General features: G+C 47.4%; 1 protein-coding gene across 5 annotated transcripts in view; it reads right to left on the reverse strand.

Moving 5' to 3' along the window:
- Positions 1–21,872, reverse strand: part of MITF (melanocyte inducing transcription factor) — a 145,655-nt gene that overhangs the window by 45,274 nt on the left and 78,509 nt on the right. For 3 of the 5 annotated variants that reach the window (XM_033141237.1, XM_033141235.1, XM_033141238.1), the window contains exon 2: positions 1,345–1,591. In XM_033141237.1, the coding sequence (XP_032997128.1) occupies positions 1,345–1,591 (247 nt within the window). The remainder of the gene's footprint in view (positions 1–1,344; positions 1,592–21,872) is intronic. The other 2 variants (XM_033141236.1, XM_033141239.1) reach the window with 1 other exon arrangement.

Genomic DNA, 21,872 nt, shown 5'->3' on the forward strand with positions numbered 1-21,872 from the left:
CCCAGAGGGCTTTACCCAACAAGGTACAAGACAAAAGATCAGGTTGTGTATTGGATGCAGTACATGTGTTTTATGGGGTTTCTAGACCATGAACTTGCCTTGCATTCCATCTAAATCTCATCCCACACATCTCACGTTCCAAGGATATGATCCTGTGCAGCCACCTTCTCAGACCTAATTCCACAAAGACATGTAGGGTCGACTCCTGCAAATTCACCCGTGACCTTGCTTAGCCACCTAACATAACCACTGCCACCACAACAGCCATTGCTAATATTTGTTAACATGCTTTAAGCTGGGGGTGGAGAACATGTGCTGCACTACAACTCCCATCATGCCTGCCCACTAATGATACTTACTGGGGCTGATGGGAGTTGTATTTCAGTAACAACTGGAGAGCCGCAGGTTCCCCCACTCCTGCTTTAACTGAAGTAGTCTCTCTGCATTTGCAAACTACGCTTTACTTTTAAAGTGCCCAATTAACCACATTGTTGGAGAGCCATAGGCACTGCTATATTGCAGCACACATGTGGACATAGAGCAGTGAAAATTACCCAGCAACCAATTTAAGTGGGGGAAATACGATTTATATATGTCACAGGTGCAAAAGCAGGGGGATAAAGCTGACATCCAATTGCAGCATCTCTTCTGAATTTTGGAGTTACATAAATTATTTTCAAATTCTGAGTGTCGCTTAAAAGTAATTGCGCTACTCTGCGGTAGCTGGTCTAACCCAACTCCGGTGAAGTGAAGAAGTCTGCATTTCTGTCTCTTACAGATACAGATTCTCCCCAGTAATTAGGACACTGGACAAGGAAGGAGCACAAAAGCTACAAAAAGAAATGAAGTCATTTGAGCAAAAAAGGATTACTAGTGGCAAACAGCAAAAGACCGTATTCCAGATTAAGGCTTTCTGAAACAATCCTTTGTGCGGGATCTTTCCTGAAGTTTCTGAACAAAACTATTTGCTGGTATTTTTTCTTAACACTTATTCCACAGAAACCAGGAAATCCGAAAATGCAAGAATTTGGGTAAGTCCTTCTTTTTTAAATGTCTGAAATTTGTGTTTTTAGAACCATGTGTTTCACATCCATTTTTTTCAACTGAAGAAAAAACTCACCCTTTGTTCTTAAACACTTTTCTTTTTCTAAAACGTAGCTTTCATTTCCCGGCCCAGGTTAGACTTACCTGGGGAAAAAAGCACAGCAGCTGCAAAAAGGGGATGGGCGATGAAATTGATCGCACTGTTACAGGTGAAACACTTTTAGAAACGCTCGTGCTAATTGTATAGAGAGAGAGACAACCTTCTTAATGGAGCTCCAGAGCCCCACAAACTTCACATACCTTGAGGACTTCCATTGGCACTTGAGTAGCAGGAGGGAGACTGGCTGGGAGGCTGACGTTGATGGCTGGTGTCTGACTCAGCGCCACTCTCTGCTGCATGAACTGGGCTGCTTGCTGTTTCTGTTGCTGCTCTCGGCGCTCCTGCTCCTGCATCTGCTCACGCATGAGCTGCTGTCGTAGCAAAATCCGTGATGTCATACTGGAGGAGCTTAGCGGGGGCTTCGAAGCTCCAGGGTGCTCAGAGCTGCTGGGGGGAAAACACCAGAAGACACAGATAGCTCCATTACTCATCAATTGCATTGGCTGGACTCGGTAGACCTTCACTGGGGGTGGGGGAGAGCACATGCGCCAGGGGAAGGGAATCTTTTTCAAAGCATATACATAGCACGGGCTGAGATTTTTAACTAGTTGCTCTGTCAGTGGATCTTAGCAGCCTGGTTATATAAAATTCATACCTTTCCCTTTCAAGTGCAACTCTGAACGCATCGTTCAAAACTTAACGCACAGCTCTGATATGCATGGTTAAATACTGCTGCGTGATAAGGATTCAAATGATTTTATAACCACTGTAGTTTAGGTGCATTTATCATAGAATCATTAGAATTGTAGAGTTGGAAGGGACCCTGAGAGCCATCCAGTCCAGTCCTCTGTGATGCAGGAATCTCAGCTAAAGCATCCATGACATATATATATATATAAATAAATTTTATTTATCTCTCATTTTGAAAAAGATTCCTTTTTGTCAAAAAGTCTGGTGGTGGAGCCAACCGTTTCCAGACAATCAAATCAACTGTGCAATCCTATACATGTCTGCTCAAAAAAAGAAAAAAAAAGATTTGATTTCAAAGGAAATTGGGTATAGGACTACACCCTAAATTACCATTCTGGGTCCCTTGTTTTGATTGATTTCACATAGTAAGGCAGAAATGCACCCTCACAGCCAATAAAATGACAAACATGGAAATTGCTTTATTTATTTATTTATTTATTTATTTATTTATTTATTTATTTATTTTTATTATTATTCTGCAAGGGAGTTATTGCCTGAGAAAGCCATAGTGCACATGGACTCTGCATGTATTTCTGGGTCATGGCCAATCTCCATGAGCATATTTTTGACCTTCAGATACTTCTTAAACCAGTGTTTTTCAACCTTTTTTGGGCAAAGGCACACTTGTTTCATGAAAAAAATCACGAGGCACACCACCATTAGAAAATGTTAAAAAAATTAACTCTGTGCCTATATTGACTATATATAAAGTAATTATCTTGAATTTTTCAATTTTTCCCACGGCACACCAGGCAACATCTCGCGGCACACTAGTGTGCCGCGGAACAGTGGTTGAAAAACACTGTCTTAAACAACACAATCCTAGGACCAAACAATCCCAATATTGTCAAGATAGTAAATATTTCACCCTAAATCTCTGAAAAGACCTCCAGGAAACAAGCACACAAGTGCATATTGCATCAAAGCATATAAAAATGGAAGTAACCCAGTACCACACATTGATTCCACAGCATGTAATCCAAGAATCTGATTACCACTTATGTGAAGGGGAGAAGTTGTGGGGTGACTTTTCGCTCACTGAACTTGAAAGTGAGTTTAAGTCTACAGTCAAACCTTGGTTCCCAAATGCCTCCATTTTGGAACGTTTCGGCTCCTGAACGCCGCAAACTGGAAGTAAGTGTTATGGTTTCCAAACGTTTTTCAGAAGCCAAACATCTGACACAGCTTCCACTTGAGTGCAGGAAGCTCCTGTAGCCAATCAGAAGCCATGCCTCGGGTGTCGAACATTTTGGAAGCTGAATGGGCTTCCGGAACAGATTACGTTCAACAACCAAGGTTTGACTCCCTCTCTCTCTCTCCCTCTCTCCCTCTCTCTCTCTCTCTGTGTGTGTATGAGAAACCTTTATTGCGGTCTGGAGTTCATACCAATAAGAGACAAAATATTGATACACTGCCCACTATATATATATATATATATATATATATATATATATATATGCAATTAAAATAGAAATGTAATAAGCGAGTTTTCAGAAGTGAACATTAGGTGAGAATTCCCACCTCCGCAAAAAAATGAAGTTCAGCCTGTGGTTCCCTTTTAATCAGTAATCACTTCCAGAGAACCATACAAATTTATCAGCAAAGGTAGGTAATATTAAGGACCTTCATGGATTCTATCCCTATAGATTTTGCTATTGAAAACAAATTAGGATTCATTTCTAGGAGGGAAAAGTTGTGTGTGTTTTGAGAAAACCCCAAAATAGGGACAGAAATTGTTAAGAGTGCCCCACTAAGCATAAAAGATGGACAAACAAAGCAAAGTCTCGTCCTCCCCAATTAACATCCAGAGCTGTACATTACCAATCTCTAAATAAGCGTATTTTCATTCTTCACGTCAGTAATCTGTAGTTTGAAATGTGAGTATTTTAAGAAGAAGAAAAGGTTTAAACCCACATTTCAGACCAAACTATTTTTTTCTCTCCAACATCCCGCTGCCCAAAAGGATGGGGGTAGGGGTGGAGAATGATGACCATCTTGCTGTTTCAGGCCTGTCAGGTTGAAACATTCCCAGGGAGACTGATCCTTTTGATAAAACAAGAGAAAAAACCTTTGCGGTGAAACTAATGCAGCTGCAGAATAATCGCACTAATTAGCTGCTCAAGAGAAGTCACTGACTGTGATACTCACAGAGAAAAGGGAATACTTTCAATTAAGGGGCGAAGTGTTCTCATATCCTACAATGCATCACAGGGAATCCCTAACTTTTTAGTGGGAAAGTTCATACCTTAGGTAAACAGCTACTGATTTTTTCATCAAAAGGAAAGAATTGGAACAGAGAATGCTATACAAATCCTTCAACAAGTACCATCTTCTTGTATCCAGCCCAGGGTGGGGTGGGGAGAGAAATGTGTTGCTTAATTTTATGTTAGTGTTTACAGAGTGGCAGATCTAGCACCATCACCTAGCTCAGCCTTTCCCAACCTTGGTTGTTGGACTACAACTCCCATCACCCCTGCCCACTGGTCCTGCTAGCTAGGGAAGATGGGAGTTGTAGTACAACAACAGCTGCATGCCCAAGGTTAAGAAAGGCTGGCCTAGCTGTTCACCATTACTTCAAACTGTTCAAGTTCAGCAATATAATGCAATTGCAGATCTCCCTCAAGCAATTTTTAACATTTTGACTGTTGCACCTTGAAAGATTCATAAACTGATCTCTTGTCCAAGGACAACCTCCAAAACATTTAAACATAGAATATGAAAGTAAAATTCAAGATTCTAGGCAGCAAAACTCCCAAACCTGTAACATCAGAATCAGTTCCATATTTAGGGAATGCTCCAGAGCAAATTTAGAGAGGGGAGAAGGGGGCTGCAATGGTAAAAATTGGCCCTGCTCCCCATTCTGCTGTCAGGTTACTTCCATTAGTGGGCAAACAGCATATCACCTTATGAAAGCTAAATGCATTTAGCTTTCATAAGGTAAATATATAATATATAAGGTAAATATAATAATATGGAAACTAGCTTCAACTCTTCCCAAACTTATGACAGATGTTTAGGTGATTGGGGCCAACTGAAGACCCAAGAAAAATAAATTGCCCTTCCATAAATTGCAGGTAAATACTACCAGATTTCACATTCTACTGTCAGTGGAATAGACTCCCTCGGAAGTTGGTAGCCTCTCCTTCATTGGAGAGGTTCTTAAGCAGAGGTTGGATGGCCACCTGTCATGGATGCTTTAGTTGAGATTCCGATATTGCAGGAAGTTGGACTAGGTGACTCTCAGCGCCCTTTCATAGAATCACATCACATCCCCTGAAATGCAGGAATCTTTTGCCCAACGTGCTGCTCAAACCCACGACCCTGAGATTCAGAGTCTCATGCTTTATTGACTGTGGTAAACTTGTCCAAAAACTGAACCTTGCTTATGTCTCCTCTTTTCCTACATGATCCCTAAAGCAGGTTTACACAGAAGTCAGTCACAACAAGTTCAATGGGGCGGCGATCCTTAGCAAAGGGTTATCAGCTCCAAATGCAATTCTATTATTCTATTATTTGTCAGGCGTAAATAGTACCACCATTGCTCCAAGTTAAAGCATTGTGCCCATATAGATCCATTGTTGGTGGTTGCTATACTAGGTGCTGCTAACCTTTGGTGACTCAAAGTCCAAGAACTGAGAAAGAATGGGCACCAGGATTCCATTTGGATCCAGATTTGGCACTTCAAAAAAACAACAACAGTATGCTGCAGTCCAAATTATTTTTAGAACCTGTCCAATTTGGATCAGGTTCTGTGTCTGAATCCGCTTTGTAAAAAATGAACCTTTCTACTGACCCCATTAACTAGTATTATGGGGAAATAAAAAAACAGCTGCAACTTCCTGTCTCCCCCCCACCCCCTTTTCACAGAACTGGATGGAATTTACAGGCATAATAGCCCTGACAGCCTGCCAAATTACACATAAATAAGCCCAAAATTATTTTGCTAGACATATTTTAATGAATAAATACATAAAAGAACCAATTGCAGTCATCAACAGGTTTACCACACCTATCAGCCAATCACCCATTCCCACCACCCTTCTGAGTAATACCCCTCCCCACCCTCTCACTATATATAGTGGTGCCTCGGGTTACAAACTCTGCTAACCTGGAAGTCGTACTTTGGGTTACGAACTTTGCCCCAGGATGAGAACGGAAATCGCACACCGGTGGCATGCCGGCAGTGGGAGGCCCCAATACTGAAAGTGCGCCTCAGGTTAATAACGGTTTCGGGTTAAGAACGGACCTCTGGAACAAATTAAGTTCGTAACCCAAGGTAACACTGTATAAGGGTCTGGTGACTTCTGTTTCAGTGTGTCTGAAGAAGTGTGCATGCACACGAAAGCTCATACCAAGAACAAACTTAGTTGGTCTCTAAGGTGCTACTGGGAGGAATTTTTTTAATTTTGTTTCGATAAAAGAACCATCTATAACTTCGGCAGAATGGAGAAGATGGATCCTGACAAACTTCAGAACTGGGGATCCTTGAAGCAACCCTGCTTCACCTTGAACAAGCGCAGAATCCACCTAAGGTGCCCCATTTCAGTTCAGGATTTGGGATTTGTCCGAATACTCTGCACATGCTGAGTTATGCGCTGTAGTTATTGAGGCTGGTGATTAGCGGCAAGCATCAATGTGCAAGAGGCCTCAGGTTTTTAACTCTACACATAAGATTTTATGATTGTTAATCTCCCTGTTAAGTGTGTGTTTTGTAATATAGTGGGCCCACAACTTACGCTCACTTTACATACATGACCACAACCTTAATGTGTGGGGTGTGTGTGTGTGTGGGGGGGAATAAATAAATGGGGAATGGGGAAAACCCACCATTGCCCACTCTCCAATTATTTATTTTCCTCACATCACTCAGTTGGTTAAGAGTGTGGTGCTGATAATGCCAAAGTCATGGCACCCTCCCTGTGGAACACCCTCCCTTCAGATGCCAAGGAGATAAAGAACCACACAACTTTTAGGAATGATGGGGAATGAAATACAGGCTAAAGATAGACACCTATTGCTATATGCCACGGTCTCGGCGAGATTGCTGGTAGCGCAAAATTGGAAGACTCAAAGAGTACCGGAAAAAGAGGAATGGCAATTAAAATTATTGACTTACTATAACTGGGCAGTAAAATATGAAGAATTACAAGGGAAAGGTAAATTGGAGACAGAAAAGAATTGGGAAATGCTTAAAAATTATTTTAAATTATATGTGAAGAGAGCCCACCTCTTGGCAGAATGGTAAAGATCCAAATGAATAAGATATAAGAGAAAATTGGATAGACATAAAGACGTGCGAACAGACTAATGGACATTAAGGACAACATGTAAGGTAAACTGTGAAGCAAAGGGGAGGGGAGGGGGGGAATGAATGGAGGGAGGGGGGAGGGAGGGAATTTAGAATAAGTTGTAATAAGTTGTAATGATTTGGCAAATTTTTGTGATGCATATTTTTGCTATGATTAATCTTTGTTTGATGGTGGTTTGTGTAAAATTTGAAAGAAATAAAGATTATTTAAATATTAAAAAAAAAAAGAACCACACAACTTTTAGAAGACATCTGAAGGCAGCCCTGTACCGGGAAGTTTTTAATGCTTGATATTTTACTATGTTTTAATATATGCTGTAAGCCGCCCAGAGTGGCTGGGGAAACCCAATCAGGTGGGTGGGGTATAAATAATAAAATTATTATTAATAAGGTTGCAGGTTCAATCTCCATATGGGACAGCTGCATATTCCTTCACTGCAGAGGGCTGGACTAGATCCCTCCCAACTCTACAATTTTAGGATTCTACCTGCACACCCATTGGGTTTTCCTTGCTTATAGGGCTCTGGGAAGGAGGTGCAAGGGGTGTGTTCCACAACCTTTCCAGAGCCCAATACACAGCCCTTCACCTTGTGGGGTGGGGTCCCACTATTTTGCTTTTGTGCACAGAGCCCCAGAACCAAACCCTTGCATAAGTGGCGGGCCAACTGTACTTCAACTCGAACTCCAGGACTAAAAAAATAATAAAAAGATCTAGATAGTCAGACAGACATAAGCTAAACCAGGGGCATCCGGTTGCAACACATTCTTAGGACCTTGTATTTTGACTGGAGGTTGCACTTATCTCAAGATCTTCCGTGCATGCAAAAGGCTTTATTATGCAACTGTTTTAACACACATAAGTGCATGAGCCTGAGCACACATGCCTCTCATCATCAAAATCACAGACCTGGAGAGTAAACTGGCAACGGGGGAGAGACTAAGTTGATTATAAAATGTTCTGCTCATCTTTGGTAGTAAGGAAAGAGCCAGAAACAGATTTAGCACAGACAGAATTTGAGATAAGCATAATGTTGCTTTTTATTCATGCACATAATGTGGAGTATTCCGTTACCATGCGGGCATAAAAAGCATTCATTAGGTGTGAAACTCCAAAGTGGAGAGACATTCCGTTCCCATTCCATTTTCCAGCTACTGCCAACAGTCCCTCCGGCACTGCTCCACCCACCTCGAAAATTAATTTTGGGCTAAAACATTCACGGTTCAAGCCAGGCCACCTTTGGCAAGCGAAACAGATTCGCATAAACCGGGACAGTATTCATATGTTCTAATAAAAGCCGCACACTCGCATTGTATAATCTCCTGGCCAGGAAAAAAAATTAGAGCCTTTAAGTTTGAAATTAATAGATCAATTATTAAAAAATGCCATCTGCATTACGCATCGAACCTTTTGCCAATATTTGGATAAAGAAAGCCATAGCAGTAACATGTTTGCTAGGGAACTGTCAGAGCTTGGCCTTTGCTTAGGACTCCCATGTCAATCAAACCCTCTGACATTAAGCATTATAGCAACACCACAGCATTATACTGACCTATAGCACCTGCTACTGGCTAAACTGGGGGGGGGGGGGCAAAAGACGACAAGAAGCAATGATGAAACTCAGGAAATACTGCATTGCACCATTAAAAGATCTGTCCGCTTCTTTTAAAAGTATAATAAATAATAAACAATAATTATTGGGGTGGCAGGTTGTTCTAAAAGTATCTACTCTGCAATTACATATTCCACTCACTTTTCCTTCCATCTGGGGGTTATACTGCGGCCTTCAAGTTAGTCAAAAAGAAAGAAAGAGGAAAAAGTCTCAGTAAATTAAAAAGCATAGAGTTGTGAAGTTCTTAAACTTTACAAGAAAGCAAGTCTGTCATAGTTAGGATGCATTAATGTAAACATCCTGCTCCCCAAAAAGGTGTTTGAAAATTAACACACAAAACCAATCAAGTACAGGTCTGAATTGCATTCCTAGCTCTGATCAAAAGCTGAAAGCTGTCACTAAGGAAGATTTATCTCTGTGTTGCTTGCAGAGGGTGTGTGTGTGTGTGTGTTTTAACCTATTTAGCTTGATGCACTATAGAGATGTCTATTGTTACATCTAGTGTACGAAAGAACTAGATTAGTTTGGAATGTGAAGGGATGAAAGGATTAAAATGTGCCCTTCTGTTCCTCGCTACCCCAACCCCCCCCCCAACCCCAAATATCCAGCCAATCTAAAGCTAATCTTCAGGCTACTGCTTCGAGTTCCCAAAGCTTTTGCCATTTATGCTTCAAACAAGCAACAGGAAAATATGAACCACTGATTCGTAGTGAAACAAGTGGCATTGGGGGAGAGTTCTGTTCTGAAAACATGGTGCACCAGCACAGCTGCATCCTGGAAGCCCTGTTCATCTCCACGTGTAAAAGATCAAGAACAAAGCCTTGAATGGGACAAATAAAGCTATGGTTCTCCTGCTGTACCCAAAATTGAAAGAACATATCTCAGCTACCTAGTAGACATCAATGTGGTGCCTTCAACTGAACTCTGTTGGGGGTTTCTTCAGGTAAGCAACTTAACAAACACTGCTTAAGATAAATTCCGCCTGAGTGTTTAGTCACTGCTGTTTTACTAAAGGTAGGAGGAGGACAAAATTGTGAACTGGTGGTGAAGGGCAAGTTGAAATAGCAATATTTCAGCTTTCAAGAGCTGAGCAATGTACCCCTCTCGCTAAAATTAATGAAGCAGCATTATTCAGCCAAGATGAGACACCAGTCAAATGTTTTAAGTGTCTGGGAACAGCATAACACAGCCTAAATAATCTTCTGATTAAAGGCAGCTGTCTAAGAAGTCTAGTGGTAAGTGAAGTAAGAAAAAACTTTCAATGTATCTGCTAATTGATTCATATTTGTTGGGATGGAAAGGGGCTGAGGTTACATACAGCCCACACACAGAGAGAGGGTGCAATCCAGGTAAAATTAAGAGTTCATGCTATGTCCCAATGAAAAACTATGGCATAGTTGAATGCAGTTAAATCCAACCAATTTGAATTTGTTTAGGGTTGATTAAACCTTCTGCATCATATAAACAATCTATTTTGTTTAGTGGAGGAATCCATATGAAGACACAGGGATCAAACTACCCAATGATAAGATGGGAGCTCTATAATTCTTTTCTCCACTTTCCTTCTTAAGCAAGAGCAGCTTGAGCATTCTGCAAGCCTGAGCAGAGGAAGGTAGATTTGGGAAGGACTGCTTAAATCTCCCCTCCCTGAATGTGTTCAGAATTGCTCTTTCCAAACTGTGTTTTTCTACTGAGTAATTTGGAAGAAGAAGAAGAGGAGGAGGAGGAAGAAGAAGAAGAGGAGTTTGGATTGGATATCCCGCTTTATCACTACCCAAGGGAGTCTCAAAGTGGCTAACATTCTCCTTTCCCTTCTTCCCCCACAACAAACACTCTGTGAGGTGAGTGGGGCTGAGAGACTTCAAAGAAGTGTGACTAGCCCAAGGTCACCCAGCTGCTGCATGTGGAGGAGCGGAGACACAAACCCAGTTCCCCAGATTACGAGTCTACCGCTCTTAACCACTACACCACACTGGCTCTCAGTGTGGAAGGAAGGAAGGAAGGAAGGAAGGAAGGAAGGAAGGAAGGAAGGAAGGAAGGAAGGAAGGAAGGATGGATCTAGGGCAAATTTCCACTGATGTTGCTTTCCAAAAACATTATCAGATGCCCACCTCCATGGATACGTCTCTCAGTGGGTGACCCATGTTGCACAGTTCACAACTTTGTCATTTCCCAATAACTGCACTGAGGTTAGAAGGGCCACCACTCAGGGATAGACCATATGCTTTGAATGCAGAACGCCCTTGACACAACCCCTGGTGACTTCACAGGGCCATGGGGCGGGCAGGGGCAAGAGAAGGTCCCAGATCTAATCACACTGTGTAGAATTTGGTTGCCTTCAACTCTGCCACCCCTCTTCTTCTTCATGATGGTTGCAGCAGCGTCTGCTCCTTTCCCCGTTTGGTTTGCTTCTCTCTCTCTTTGCTACGCTTTTAGCTACAGCTGCGGCCTCCTCAGTCTGTCTGCTCCGCCCTCCCATCCCACTTTTTGGCAGTAACAGAAGCTGTGGCAGTGTGGTGCTGTGCCTCAACCTCCCTGCTTCTTGGCTCACTCTAGAAAGGGAGGTGTTGGAGAGCATCTCTGGGAGGCAGCTGGTTTGGCCAGGCAGTGGGCTGTTGACTGCTGCTGCTAGTGCTAGGCACAGCCCCACCCCCACCCCCACCCCGCATCAATCCTACTTCCCATGCAAGGGACAGTCCTGTTTGTCTAAGGGATATCAGAGAGTATCACCTGTCAGAAATCCCAGTTAGTGCCACTATTAGGGTTGCCATGTGCTATTGGGAACTGCATCTGAGAAGGAACCGCTTTAATGTCAGGAAAATTTGTCTGTGGAGATTTTTGTGATTTCGGGGGGGGGGCGCTCTAAAACTCATTTTTTGCATTTTTGGGGGAGGGCACTTTACTTAAAAAAGCTCAACGACTTTTCTGTCCGTATTTTCACTTTCTGAAATATGGCGACCTTAATCACTATAGGCAATACAGCACCGAGATATATGGCCCAATGGTCTGACTCTGTATAAAGTTGCTTCCCATATGTTCAGCCTGGAATCCTTCTTAATAAATGGATCGCTAGCTTGTTTCTACATGAAATCATAACCCTTTAATAGTGTTTCATTGTTGCATTGTTTGTAGAGGCAGAGATGAACTTTTAAACGGTTGTAAGGAGCAAGTCCTCCCACTGGTAAGTAGATACTTAAGAATCATTATCTACTATTCATTTCTGCCCCTTTTAACCAGAGATGTAACAAAGCCTGATTTGTAAATTGTGCACTAACTGTAAATGTTATTACTAGTGCCTACCCATGGAATACCCTGTAAAACATAGTAATGGAAGGAGTTTAGAAGAGTCAATACATTTGTAGTCGACAATACAAAACAACACAGTGTTTTTCTTCTTATATCTATTGTAACATTTTGTGCTTCATTCCTAAACTTAACAATGGATTGCAGGCTGAACTGAAACTGGATTCAACTGTCCTGTTAGCTGGCGTGATCTAAACTAGAGCCATGTAGAAAGCAACAACTTTGCATTCAACTTTGTCCTTTCCTGCCAAGGACAGAACAATAAACCTGGCAAAAATTGTTTTTATACACGGATTGATTGATAAAGCGTGTTCTCCCATTGAAGAGAGCACGGGTTGCAGAAGGGTTAAAGGAGCAGCTCCAAGTTGATGGGAGGGGGTTTTGTGCTGGCCACAGCTAGGATTGGTTAAGGCAAGTTGCTGGGGAGTTTAGCATGTTGCTAGTTGTTTGATTGACAGTTCTTGCCTTTATAACCTAAGTTTGTGAAACTTGGTTTCACTTTTGCGGTGTGCAACGGATCTGGTGTCTGTCGCTGAGCGCTGCAGAAGGAGCATTTCAATACGGTTGTATTGCTTCCCTGTTTTCCCCTGAGTTCATCCGAACTCATCCCTGCCTAACTAGTTTACCGTTACCCCTTAAAAAAAAAAAAAAAAAAAACTTTCCTCCCTCAATCCCTTATTCCCCCCCTTTCCCTACCCCCCCCGCCCCCCCCCCCCGCACACCGTATCGGATCGCTCCCGGCCGTACGGTGGTGAGTCCTTACCTTTCCACCAGCTTCGGGTGGGGGTTGGCGATTCTCGCAGGCTGCCCGACCTTTCCCTGGCTCCAGCGGCGGCGCTGGGGGCCGGCCCTTAGGTTCGGCTTGAGCCCCGCGAGGCCTCGCGGCTGTGGGGCCCGCGCTTCGGGAGAAACGCTTCAGCGTTCCCCCCCCCCGCGCTCCTTGCCAGATCGCGGCCCGCTTGCTTTCGCCCCGTCGGGCGTTGCCTTGGCCCCGGCGCTCCGCGGTGCGCGCTGCGGCGGCGGCAGCGGGCTTCGGGGCTTGCCTTTCGGCCGCCCGCCGCTGCGCGTGGGCGAGGAGGGAGGCATCTTGCCGGCCTCTGTCCCGGCGCTGCGGGCCTCCTGGGCTTCTCCCGCCCTCGTGCTTGCACCCGTGCCGGCGCGTCGCTGCTCCGCCACTCTCTCCGGTGTGAGAGGCGCGCAGCAGCGGCAGCGGCTGAGCGCGGGGCGTCTTCCGGGCCGCCCCGGCCGTGCGCGGGTGCCGCATCGCCGGCCCCGCCGCCGGGTTTCGGGCCTCCCTCGGCTTTCCCCCGGCGCGCTTGCCCGGAGGCTAATCGCCGGCCCGCGTTGCGTCGCGGCGACGCCGGGGCCGGACGGGCTGCTAGCGGCCGGTGCAGGCCGTTTCCCAAAGCCTCCCTCGCGCCCCACGGCCATCCTCGGCGGGAGCCGCCCAGGCGGAAGGGGGCACAGTCGTTGCTGGCGAGCACAGGACTCCCCGCTAGCGGCCGTTCGTGGCGTGGGGGAGCGCCGACTAGGCCGCTGACTTACAGGCGCGCTCTCCTCGCGCTTCACCGCCCCCCCCCCCCGCAGGGAGGCCTCCAGGCCGTCGATCGGCTCATCCTCAACCCGCTCGCTGGCTGGAATTGGCTGCAGCCCCTGAGGACTCGGGCCTAGTAGGCCCAACTTGTCGGGGCCTAGCAGCCTCCAGCCCAGGGCCTAGCGGGCTTAAACCCCTGGGGTCAGTAGGGGTTTCCCTAACGCTAGGTGCTTCCTCACCGGCGGGCCCAAGGGCTGCGGCCTTGGCAACCCGGCCCCCTCACCCAGCCGGGGCCTGAGGCCTAGGGTCCGGTGGAAGTAGAATAAGGAAGCCCGACTCTTCGGGTGGCCATTTTGTGCCGGCGGCCATTTTAGAGGGCTGGTTCTGGCCCCCCCCAACTGATTGTTAATATCCAGCGCCTTTGGCGGGCAGGAGTGAGGCCCGGAATTGGGTGCCTGTTTCTTTTACGTGTGATTTCTCTGTTTACGGCAGGGATGGCTCCAAAGAAGAAGTCGGCTCGCCCGGCAACCTCTACTCCGTCGAAGAGGGTGATCAGGGGTCCATCCCAATCGCTGCGTTCCCAGGCCCCCGCCAGGACGACGGGAAGGGTCGAGTCCTTCGTCGCTAGCCTGGCGGGCGACCCTGAAGCTCTGGCCCGCCTGGCGTCCGGCCTTGATGGCCTGCTGCAGCGCCCGGCCCCTCGCGGACGGGGCAGGGCGACACCTTCGCGGCGGGCGGCGGTCTCCCCCCCCCCGCTTCGACAGGGTCCAGCGAAGAGGGCGAGGGCACCTCGTCGCAACAGGCGCCGGTCACACCTCGCCCGGCGACCCGCGCGGCGGCACGCGCATCATCATCGCCGGCCGCCAAAAAAGGGAGGGGGAAGCGGGGGAGGTCCACCACACCGCGGGTAGGCCGGGCGGCGGAGGCCGTCCTGGCGCCTGCTTCCAGTGTGGCAATTTCACCCGTTGTTTCTTCTCAGTCTATCGCAGATGCATTGGTGCAGGACCCGTCGTCCGACTCCTCGGCTGAGGACAGTCTGCCGGTCCCCACAAAAGTTTCCTCGGGAGGCAAGCGTCGACGCGGGCGGCGTGCTGGCAAGCGGGCCAAGCGGCGTAAAGGGGACACCTCGTCGTCTTCATCAGGTACGTCATCAGATACCTCGGATGACGAATCCGACTCCCACCTGAGCCTCTATTGGGGCTTTGGGGAATCGGTGCCGGGTTTGCCCAAATGGGCGTGGCAGCGCAGGGCCAATTCGCATCGCGCCAGATACGGCGCCACTCAGGATTGCCTTAATGGGAGGTTGCTGCCTGATGTGACGGTGTCCACAAAGAAGGCCAGGGATATTGTTCCGGGATGCCACCTTTCCACAAAAATGCGGGCTAGGATTTTGGACGGCCGTTACGTTGATATTTTCAGATTGGCCCCACCGGCCGATGAGTCACATGGTCCGGCTAGGGCAGATTCCACGTCCAGAAAGCGCTCAGGAACGGCCAAGGTCGAGAGGACCTTCGAGCGCTGGCTGGACTGTTTTCAGGAATTTGCGGGTGTAGTGGCAGCTGCTTATCCCCGGAGGGCTTTGCACTTGATAGTTTATCAGTCCATAGTCCGCTCGGCCTTTTCCATGGCGGGCGAGGCTGCGGCGATAACGTATGATGAGAAATTTAGGCGCAGGGCCAACAGGATCCACACGGCACGATGGGACCGTAGGGATCTGGACCTCTGGACCACCCACGTAGCCCCGTCCATTGAAAAGTCTCCGGCGGAGCAACCAAAGCAGAAGGCGGGGGCGCCAAGAGCGTCCCGCCGGCCATCGTGCTGGGACTTTAACAAGGGGTCATGTCAACGCCAGACATGCAAATTCTGGCATGGGTGCTCCAAGTGCGGTGGGAATCACCCCGCATCCAACTGCTTTGGTGGAAAACGGCCCTTTCGGGGCGGGAGAGGGGGGGCCTCCCAGGCTGCCAAGCCCGCCCCCGCTCCCGCTGTTGCCGGGGGCAGCAAGTAGCGTTCTTTCTGATCTGGCCTTCTCCCCAATTAAGGTCCAGGCGCTCCTGCGTTGGTTGAATCTTTACCCCAACACGGATGCAGCTGCCTACCTGCGGGAGGGCTTTCTCCATGGTTTTAGGGTTCCGGTTGCTGCGTTGCCCGTGGCTCGGAACCCCCCCAACCAAAAGTCGGTGCGCGAAATGCATGAGGTGGCCAAAAGAAAGATTGAAAAGGAATTGGCGCTGCATCGTATGGGTGGCCCCTTTGAGGCCCCCCCCTTTCATAACTTGCACCTTTCCCCGCTGGGGATCGTGCCCAAGAAGGCTCCGGGGGAGTTTCGCCTCATACATAATCTATCCCATCCCAGAGGCACGTCAGTAAATGACGTAATTCCCCAGGAGCTGTGCTCAGTGAAGTATGCTTCACTGGACTTTGCCATAAAGCTGATCAGGAAATTTGGCCCCGGGGCCTTGTTGGCCAAATGCGACATTGAGTCTGCGTTTCGGCTGTTGCCCATTCACCCGCAGGACTTCTGGCTCCTGGGGTTTCGTTTTGATGGGGCTTATTACTTCGACAAGGCTATGCCGATGGGATGTTCAGTCGCTTGCGCGGCCTTTGAGTGCTTTAGCACTTTTCTGGACTGGGCCCTCCGCTTCAAAACAGGGTTGTCAGGGGTCACTCATTATCTCGATGACTTTTTGCTGGTGTCATCGGGAGAGTCAGGAGACTGTTTAACGCTCATGGGGGCCTTTCAGGCGCTGACGGAGGAACTGGGTGTTCCTCTTGCTGCAGGCAAAACAGAGGGCCCCTCGACTCACCTTACCTATTTGGGTATCCAATTGGATACAGTGTCTCAAACGTCTCGCTTACCGGAAGAAAAGTTGGCCGCGTTGCGGGGGGTCATCCATGACCTCCTTCCTCTGAAGAAGGTGACTCTTCGGCAGCTGCAGTCATTGCTGGGGCACCTTAATTTCGCATGCAGGGTGGTGGCTCCGGGCCGACCGTTCTGCTCACGCTTGTATAGGCTGACGGCAGGAATGCGCAGCCCGCACCATAGGCGCAGGCTGCCGAAGGAGGAGAAAGAGGACTTGAAGGTGTGGTTGCAATTCCTGGAGGAATTCAATGGGGTGTCCCTATGGCAGGACGTGCGGAATCTCCACTCTGACTTTCAGGTGCATTCGGATGCAGCAGGGTCCCTGGGCTTCGGCCTTTATTGGAATGGGCGCTGGTGCGCGCAGCCTTGGCCTACAGCCTGGCAGGGGGAGGCAGTCACGCGTGACCTAACCTTTTTGGAGTTTTTCCCCATAGCGGTCGCTGTGCATATTTGGGTCGAGGACTTCAGGGACCGGCGCGTGTGCTTCTGGTCCGACAACCAGGCGGTTGTGACCATTCTGGCTAAGCAGTCCTCGCGCTCGCCCAGGGTATCGGCCCTCCTCAGGGCTTTCGTGCTCCACTGTCTCAGGTTCAATATCGTATTTTCGGCACGGTTTGTGCCAGGGGTAACTAACGAGATAGCTGACGCCCTGTCCCGTTTCCAGATGGAACGCTTCAGGTCGCTTGCCCCGGACGCGCAGCTTCTCCCGGAACCCTTCCCGGCATACCTGTGGACCATTGGCAGCACATAGTTTGGCAGGGAGTAGCGGCATCTGTTTCCCCTTCCACCCTTCGGTCGTATGACAGAGCCTGGAGGGACTTCCTGGCTTTTCACCAGGAGTCGGTGGCTGTGGGGGTGGAGCTGCGCCCATCGTCTGACCAGGTGCTACAGTACCTGGCGCACCTTTTCCAACAGGGGAGAGCGGCTAGGACTATTAAATTGCAGGCCGCCGCCATCTCCTTCTTCTCTAAGGCCATTTTTGATTCGGACCCTTGCGCCAAATTTGTGGTTCGCAGAGCGTTAGAAGGCTGGGGTAGGCTACGTGCCCCACAGGTGGCCGCCAGGCGGCCTATCACTCTTGAGCTGCTTACCAGCATGCGCACTAGATTGCGTTCTATTTGCTGGTCTAAGTATGAGGCCCGGCTCTTCGCTGCGGCCTTCTCCTTGACCTTTTTCGGTGCGCTGCGAATTGGAGAAGTGCTTTTGGAAACATCCGCGCCCGGGCTTACCAGGGGCTTGCTCTATCAGGACGCCAGCCTATCTGCCTCGGAGGTGACCTTGACGATTCGCAGCTCGAAAACTGACCAGCTGGGGAGGGGCACGGTCATGGCTTTGCCGGCCACGGGGCAGGGAGGGCCTTGTCCGGTGAAGGACTTGGCCAGGTTTCTGGCCGTCAGGCCTTCGGGTGATGGTCCCTTGCTGATTCATGCTGACGGCCAGCCATTGACGCGCCAGCAGTTTTCTAGGGTAATGCGCAAGGCAATCTTTGCCTGCGGCATTTCGGCAACAGGATTTGCCCCCCATTCCTTCCGCATCGGGGCCGCGACCACCGCCGCACATTGGGGTTTGTCTGTAGAGCGCATTAAGAATTTGGGGCGCTGGAAGTCGGATGCCTACAGGGGCTACGTGAGGCGGCGGCGTTAATTCTGGGACTTACATTTTTCTGTTTGACCCCCTAGGTGTGCCAGTTACCCGAATTTGGATTGTGGGACACAGCATTGTCCATTGGGCCGGAGTTCGCGCAGAGGAATCTGGCTTCGGAGCTGGGCTTGGCTTCCCTCCACATGTGCAGGTTTCCTGGATGGCTAGGCGGGGGATGCGCTGGTGTGAACTGTTACCTTTAATCCAGCACCGCCTGAAGGGGGAGGCCCGCCCTGACGCCATTGTGGTGCACTTGGGGGAGAACGATTTGCCAGTTTTGGACTGCCTTACTCTTCGCTCAACAATCCATAGGGATCTGGGGGTTCTGAGGTCGCTGGTGCCTGATGGTAAGCTGTTTTGGTCCCAGTGGCTCCAGAGGCGCGAATGGCGGGGCAGCTTCCGCCCGCTGGGTACTGAGAAGGCCAGGAAGCGCGTCAATGCGGTGGCGTCAGCTAGGATCCTGGAATTGGGTGGGGTGCCTATCAGGCACCCGAGGATTTATGCACGGGCAGATTTGCTCTACCGGACTGATGGAGTCCACCTTTCTTCCCGCGGGAGTGATATCTGGCTGGAGGATATTGCGGAGGGATTAAAGGTCGGATTGGGGCTGTGAGCGGTTGGCGGCGAGCTTGGGGTAGCTCGTGTGGCGGTTAGGCATTGGTTATAAATTTGCTTGCACTAGGGGCCAGGATAGGCTGTGCCTGCCCCTAGTATCGCTTCAGAGGTATGGTTAGGCTGTGCCTGCCTCTGAATGCGTGGGGCAGGGGTAGGAAATTGGATGGGCCTACCCCTGCAAATAAGGGTATTCTGTTAAAAGAATCCAGGGACTCTTTCTGCTTTTTGTCCATACCCACCTCAAGTGGTGGGAGGCTTGGGCCAAGCGGAGTCCTAGGGAGCATTTGGGGGAGAGGCCTGGGTCGTTGCCCGACTCCGCTTCTTCCTTAGGTGTTTACCCTTTTCTGACTTCGCCCTCAAAAGCGAATGTCAGCTGTCCCATGGCTGGGGGGACAGTAGTCGCATTCCAATGCCTAAGCAACCACTCACATTGGCTGTATTTAAATAAAGTTGTGGCCAAAATTATGCCAAAAACCCAAACCAAAAATAACGTGTCCTGACTGAATTACTGGGGGGAGCTGGGACGGTAGCCTCGACATGCAAATACATGCACTATTGATAATAGCTGCAGTGCTGCAAGTGTCCCACAGAATATAGGACCAAAACACCTGATAGAATAACCCAGATGCTCTGGAAAGCCTCAACAGTTAGGATAAAAAATCACAAGCCTCAGCCTTCGTGCAGGGATAAAGTTTTCGCAGAATTGCAATAGGTGCCGCAGAATGAGACAGCAACAAGGAAATTCAGCTGTTATTTCCACTCAGCTAGACTTTAAGGCAAAAATGACCCAGACCTGAGTATATAGCATGCAGGACTGGCATGCATAACAAGACTTTCATTTTAGAGATTAAGGGCCAGGAATCCAGATGTTTTGCGGCTTCTCTTAGTTTAAAAATTTTTGATGTGCAAGAGATGGACAGGGTGTTTCTTTTGAAAAGGATAGAGCAAAACGATGTGCCCTGCATGTACAGGTCTGCATCCTTCATCATCTCATTTGAGTGGTTGGTACTAGGGGTGAAGGAGGACTTTGTTTTGTTTAGGATTTAAATGCAAACCTCACCTACCCAAACACTATGTGAAATGAAACACAGCTATCCCTTCTGTATTCACGGTCTTCCAGCTTGTGTTGCGCAACTCTCCAAGTAGAAAATGCGTACAAAGATATGTACCCATATGTGAGAACTCTGCATAAAAATGCACGTAACAGTGAAAATGGCACAAATGTTCGAGGATATTGCTTGCAAAAAATGTGCACATCAAGAAAAGTTATATGCAAAAATGTGTGTGTGTGTTCAGAGAAATCTGTACTAAACTGCTGATGAATTTTCAATTTTTAAAAAGAAATAAATCACAAACTGATACAGAAATTAATAAATCACAAACTGATACAGAAAGAGATGAACTTAAGACTGATCCACCCCTCGTTAGTAGTGATACTTTTTATTATGATTATAATTTTTAGCATGTTACAAACCATATGTTTCCCCAAAACATGAAAATGAGCTCATGTGTAAATAGTCACTTGCTAGGCTGCTTATGACAAAGAAGAGGTCATCTCCAGCAGGAAATTTTTGCTGAATTTTGTTTCATGTCATGAAGTGTGATATAAGAAGAGCATTCACGTGGACTTGTACATTTCATATGCTAGTTTTAACAGATGCCAATTGGAGAGAATAGTTTCACACTGAAAGAACTTTGAACAGAATTCAACAAGCTTAGTATGAATCAACAGTGTGATGCCGCAGCAAAAATTAAAAACTAAAAACCAATGTTATTCTAGGCTTATTTCACTGTCTTTTGTCTTGGTCAGATCACACCTGGACTACTGTGTTCAGTTCTGGGCACCACAGTTTAAGGAGGATATTGAAAAGCGAGAACGTGTACAGAGGAGGGCAACCAAGATGATCAAGGGTCTAGAAACCAACCAAGCCTTATGAAGAACGGTTGAGGGAGTTGGGTATGATTAGCATGGAGAAGAGCAGACTGAAGTGATATGTTAGCCATCTTCAAATATCTAAAGGGTTGTCACATGGAAGACAGTGCTCTCCTCCTGCACCAGAGGGTAGGACCCAAGCCAATGGATTCAAATTACATGAAAGGAGACTCCAACTAAACATTAGGAAGAACTTTCTGACAGTAAGAGCTGTTCAACAGTGGAATAGAATACCTCAGAAGGTGGCAAACTCTCCTTCACTAGAGAGTTGAATGGTCACCTCCCATTTGGCTGTGATCTTGCTTTGCAGGGGTTGGACTAGTTGACCATTTCAATTCTACAATTCTATGATTCTAAGTTGTTGCATGCACAGAATGAGATCTGCTTGTGCAACAGTGCTCTTTTCTTTTCCTCACCTCTCCACCCCCTAAATCTGCTCTGGAGGGTTCTGCTCTGACACATCATCTTGGTGTGTCATCCAATCCTAGAATATTGACCTGAGACAAACTCTACCAAGTTTTAAGACAAGCCAACTTTGAACCATTGATCAGAATCAGAAGAATCTTTATTTGCATCCACTAGCAATAAAATAAAAATGTACTGAAGATAGAGGTAAAAACTTAACTATACAAAATACATTCCAGAGGTTTACATTAAAAAATCAAATAATAAAACTTATTCTAACCCCCCCCCCTTTGCAGTTTTTGCTGTCACATGATTATCTCGATCTGCTAGAATCAAGGACACAGGAGCAACGGTTGAGCGACCTGTGACTCAGCTATACAGCTGCAAATAAAACGTTTTAAATGTGCTGTAATGTGCAGTTATACAAATGTGACACTAGATGGCGATAGTGCGCTATGCCAAATTCAATGTATTTTTTCAAAACATTTTATAAAAAAGCATTTTCACAGCTTTATTTATATGTGTGTAGAGTGGTAATAACCTCACTCCTCGAATATTTATAAGGAGCACAAGCTAGAACCAGACGAGCTACTGATTCAATTCTGCCATCTACACATGGCACAAATGTATGTTTCCAGCAGAATTTTTTGAAACTGACCCTCAAGTACAGCTGAAGGCAGCACATTTAATCTTGCATAAGTGAAAGTGCACCTGTACTTTGGAACTGTTAAATTTTGCAAACAGGGTGCCAATGTATCAGTTGAAC

The sequence above is a fragment of the Lacerta agilis genome, chromosome 2, assembly GCF_009819535.1.
Source record: "Lacerta agilis isolate rLacAgi1 chromosome 2, rLacAgi1.pri, whole genome shotgun sequence".
Classification (NCBI taxonomy): domain Eukaryota; kingdom Metazoa; phylum Chordata; class Lepidosauria; order Squamata; family Lacertidae; genus Lacerta; species Lacerta agilis.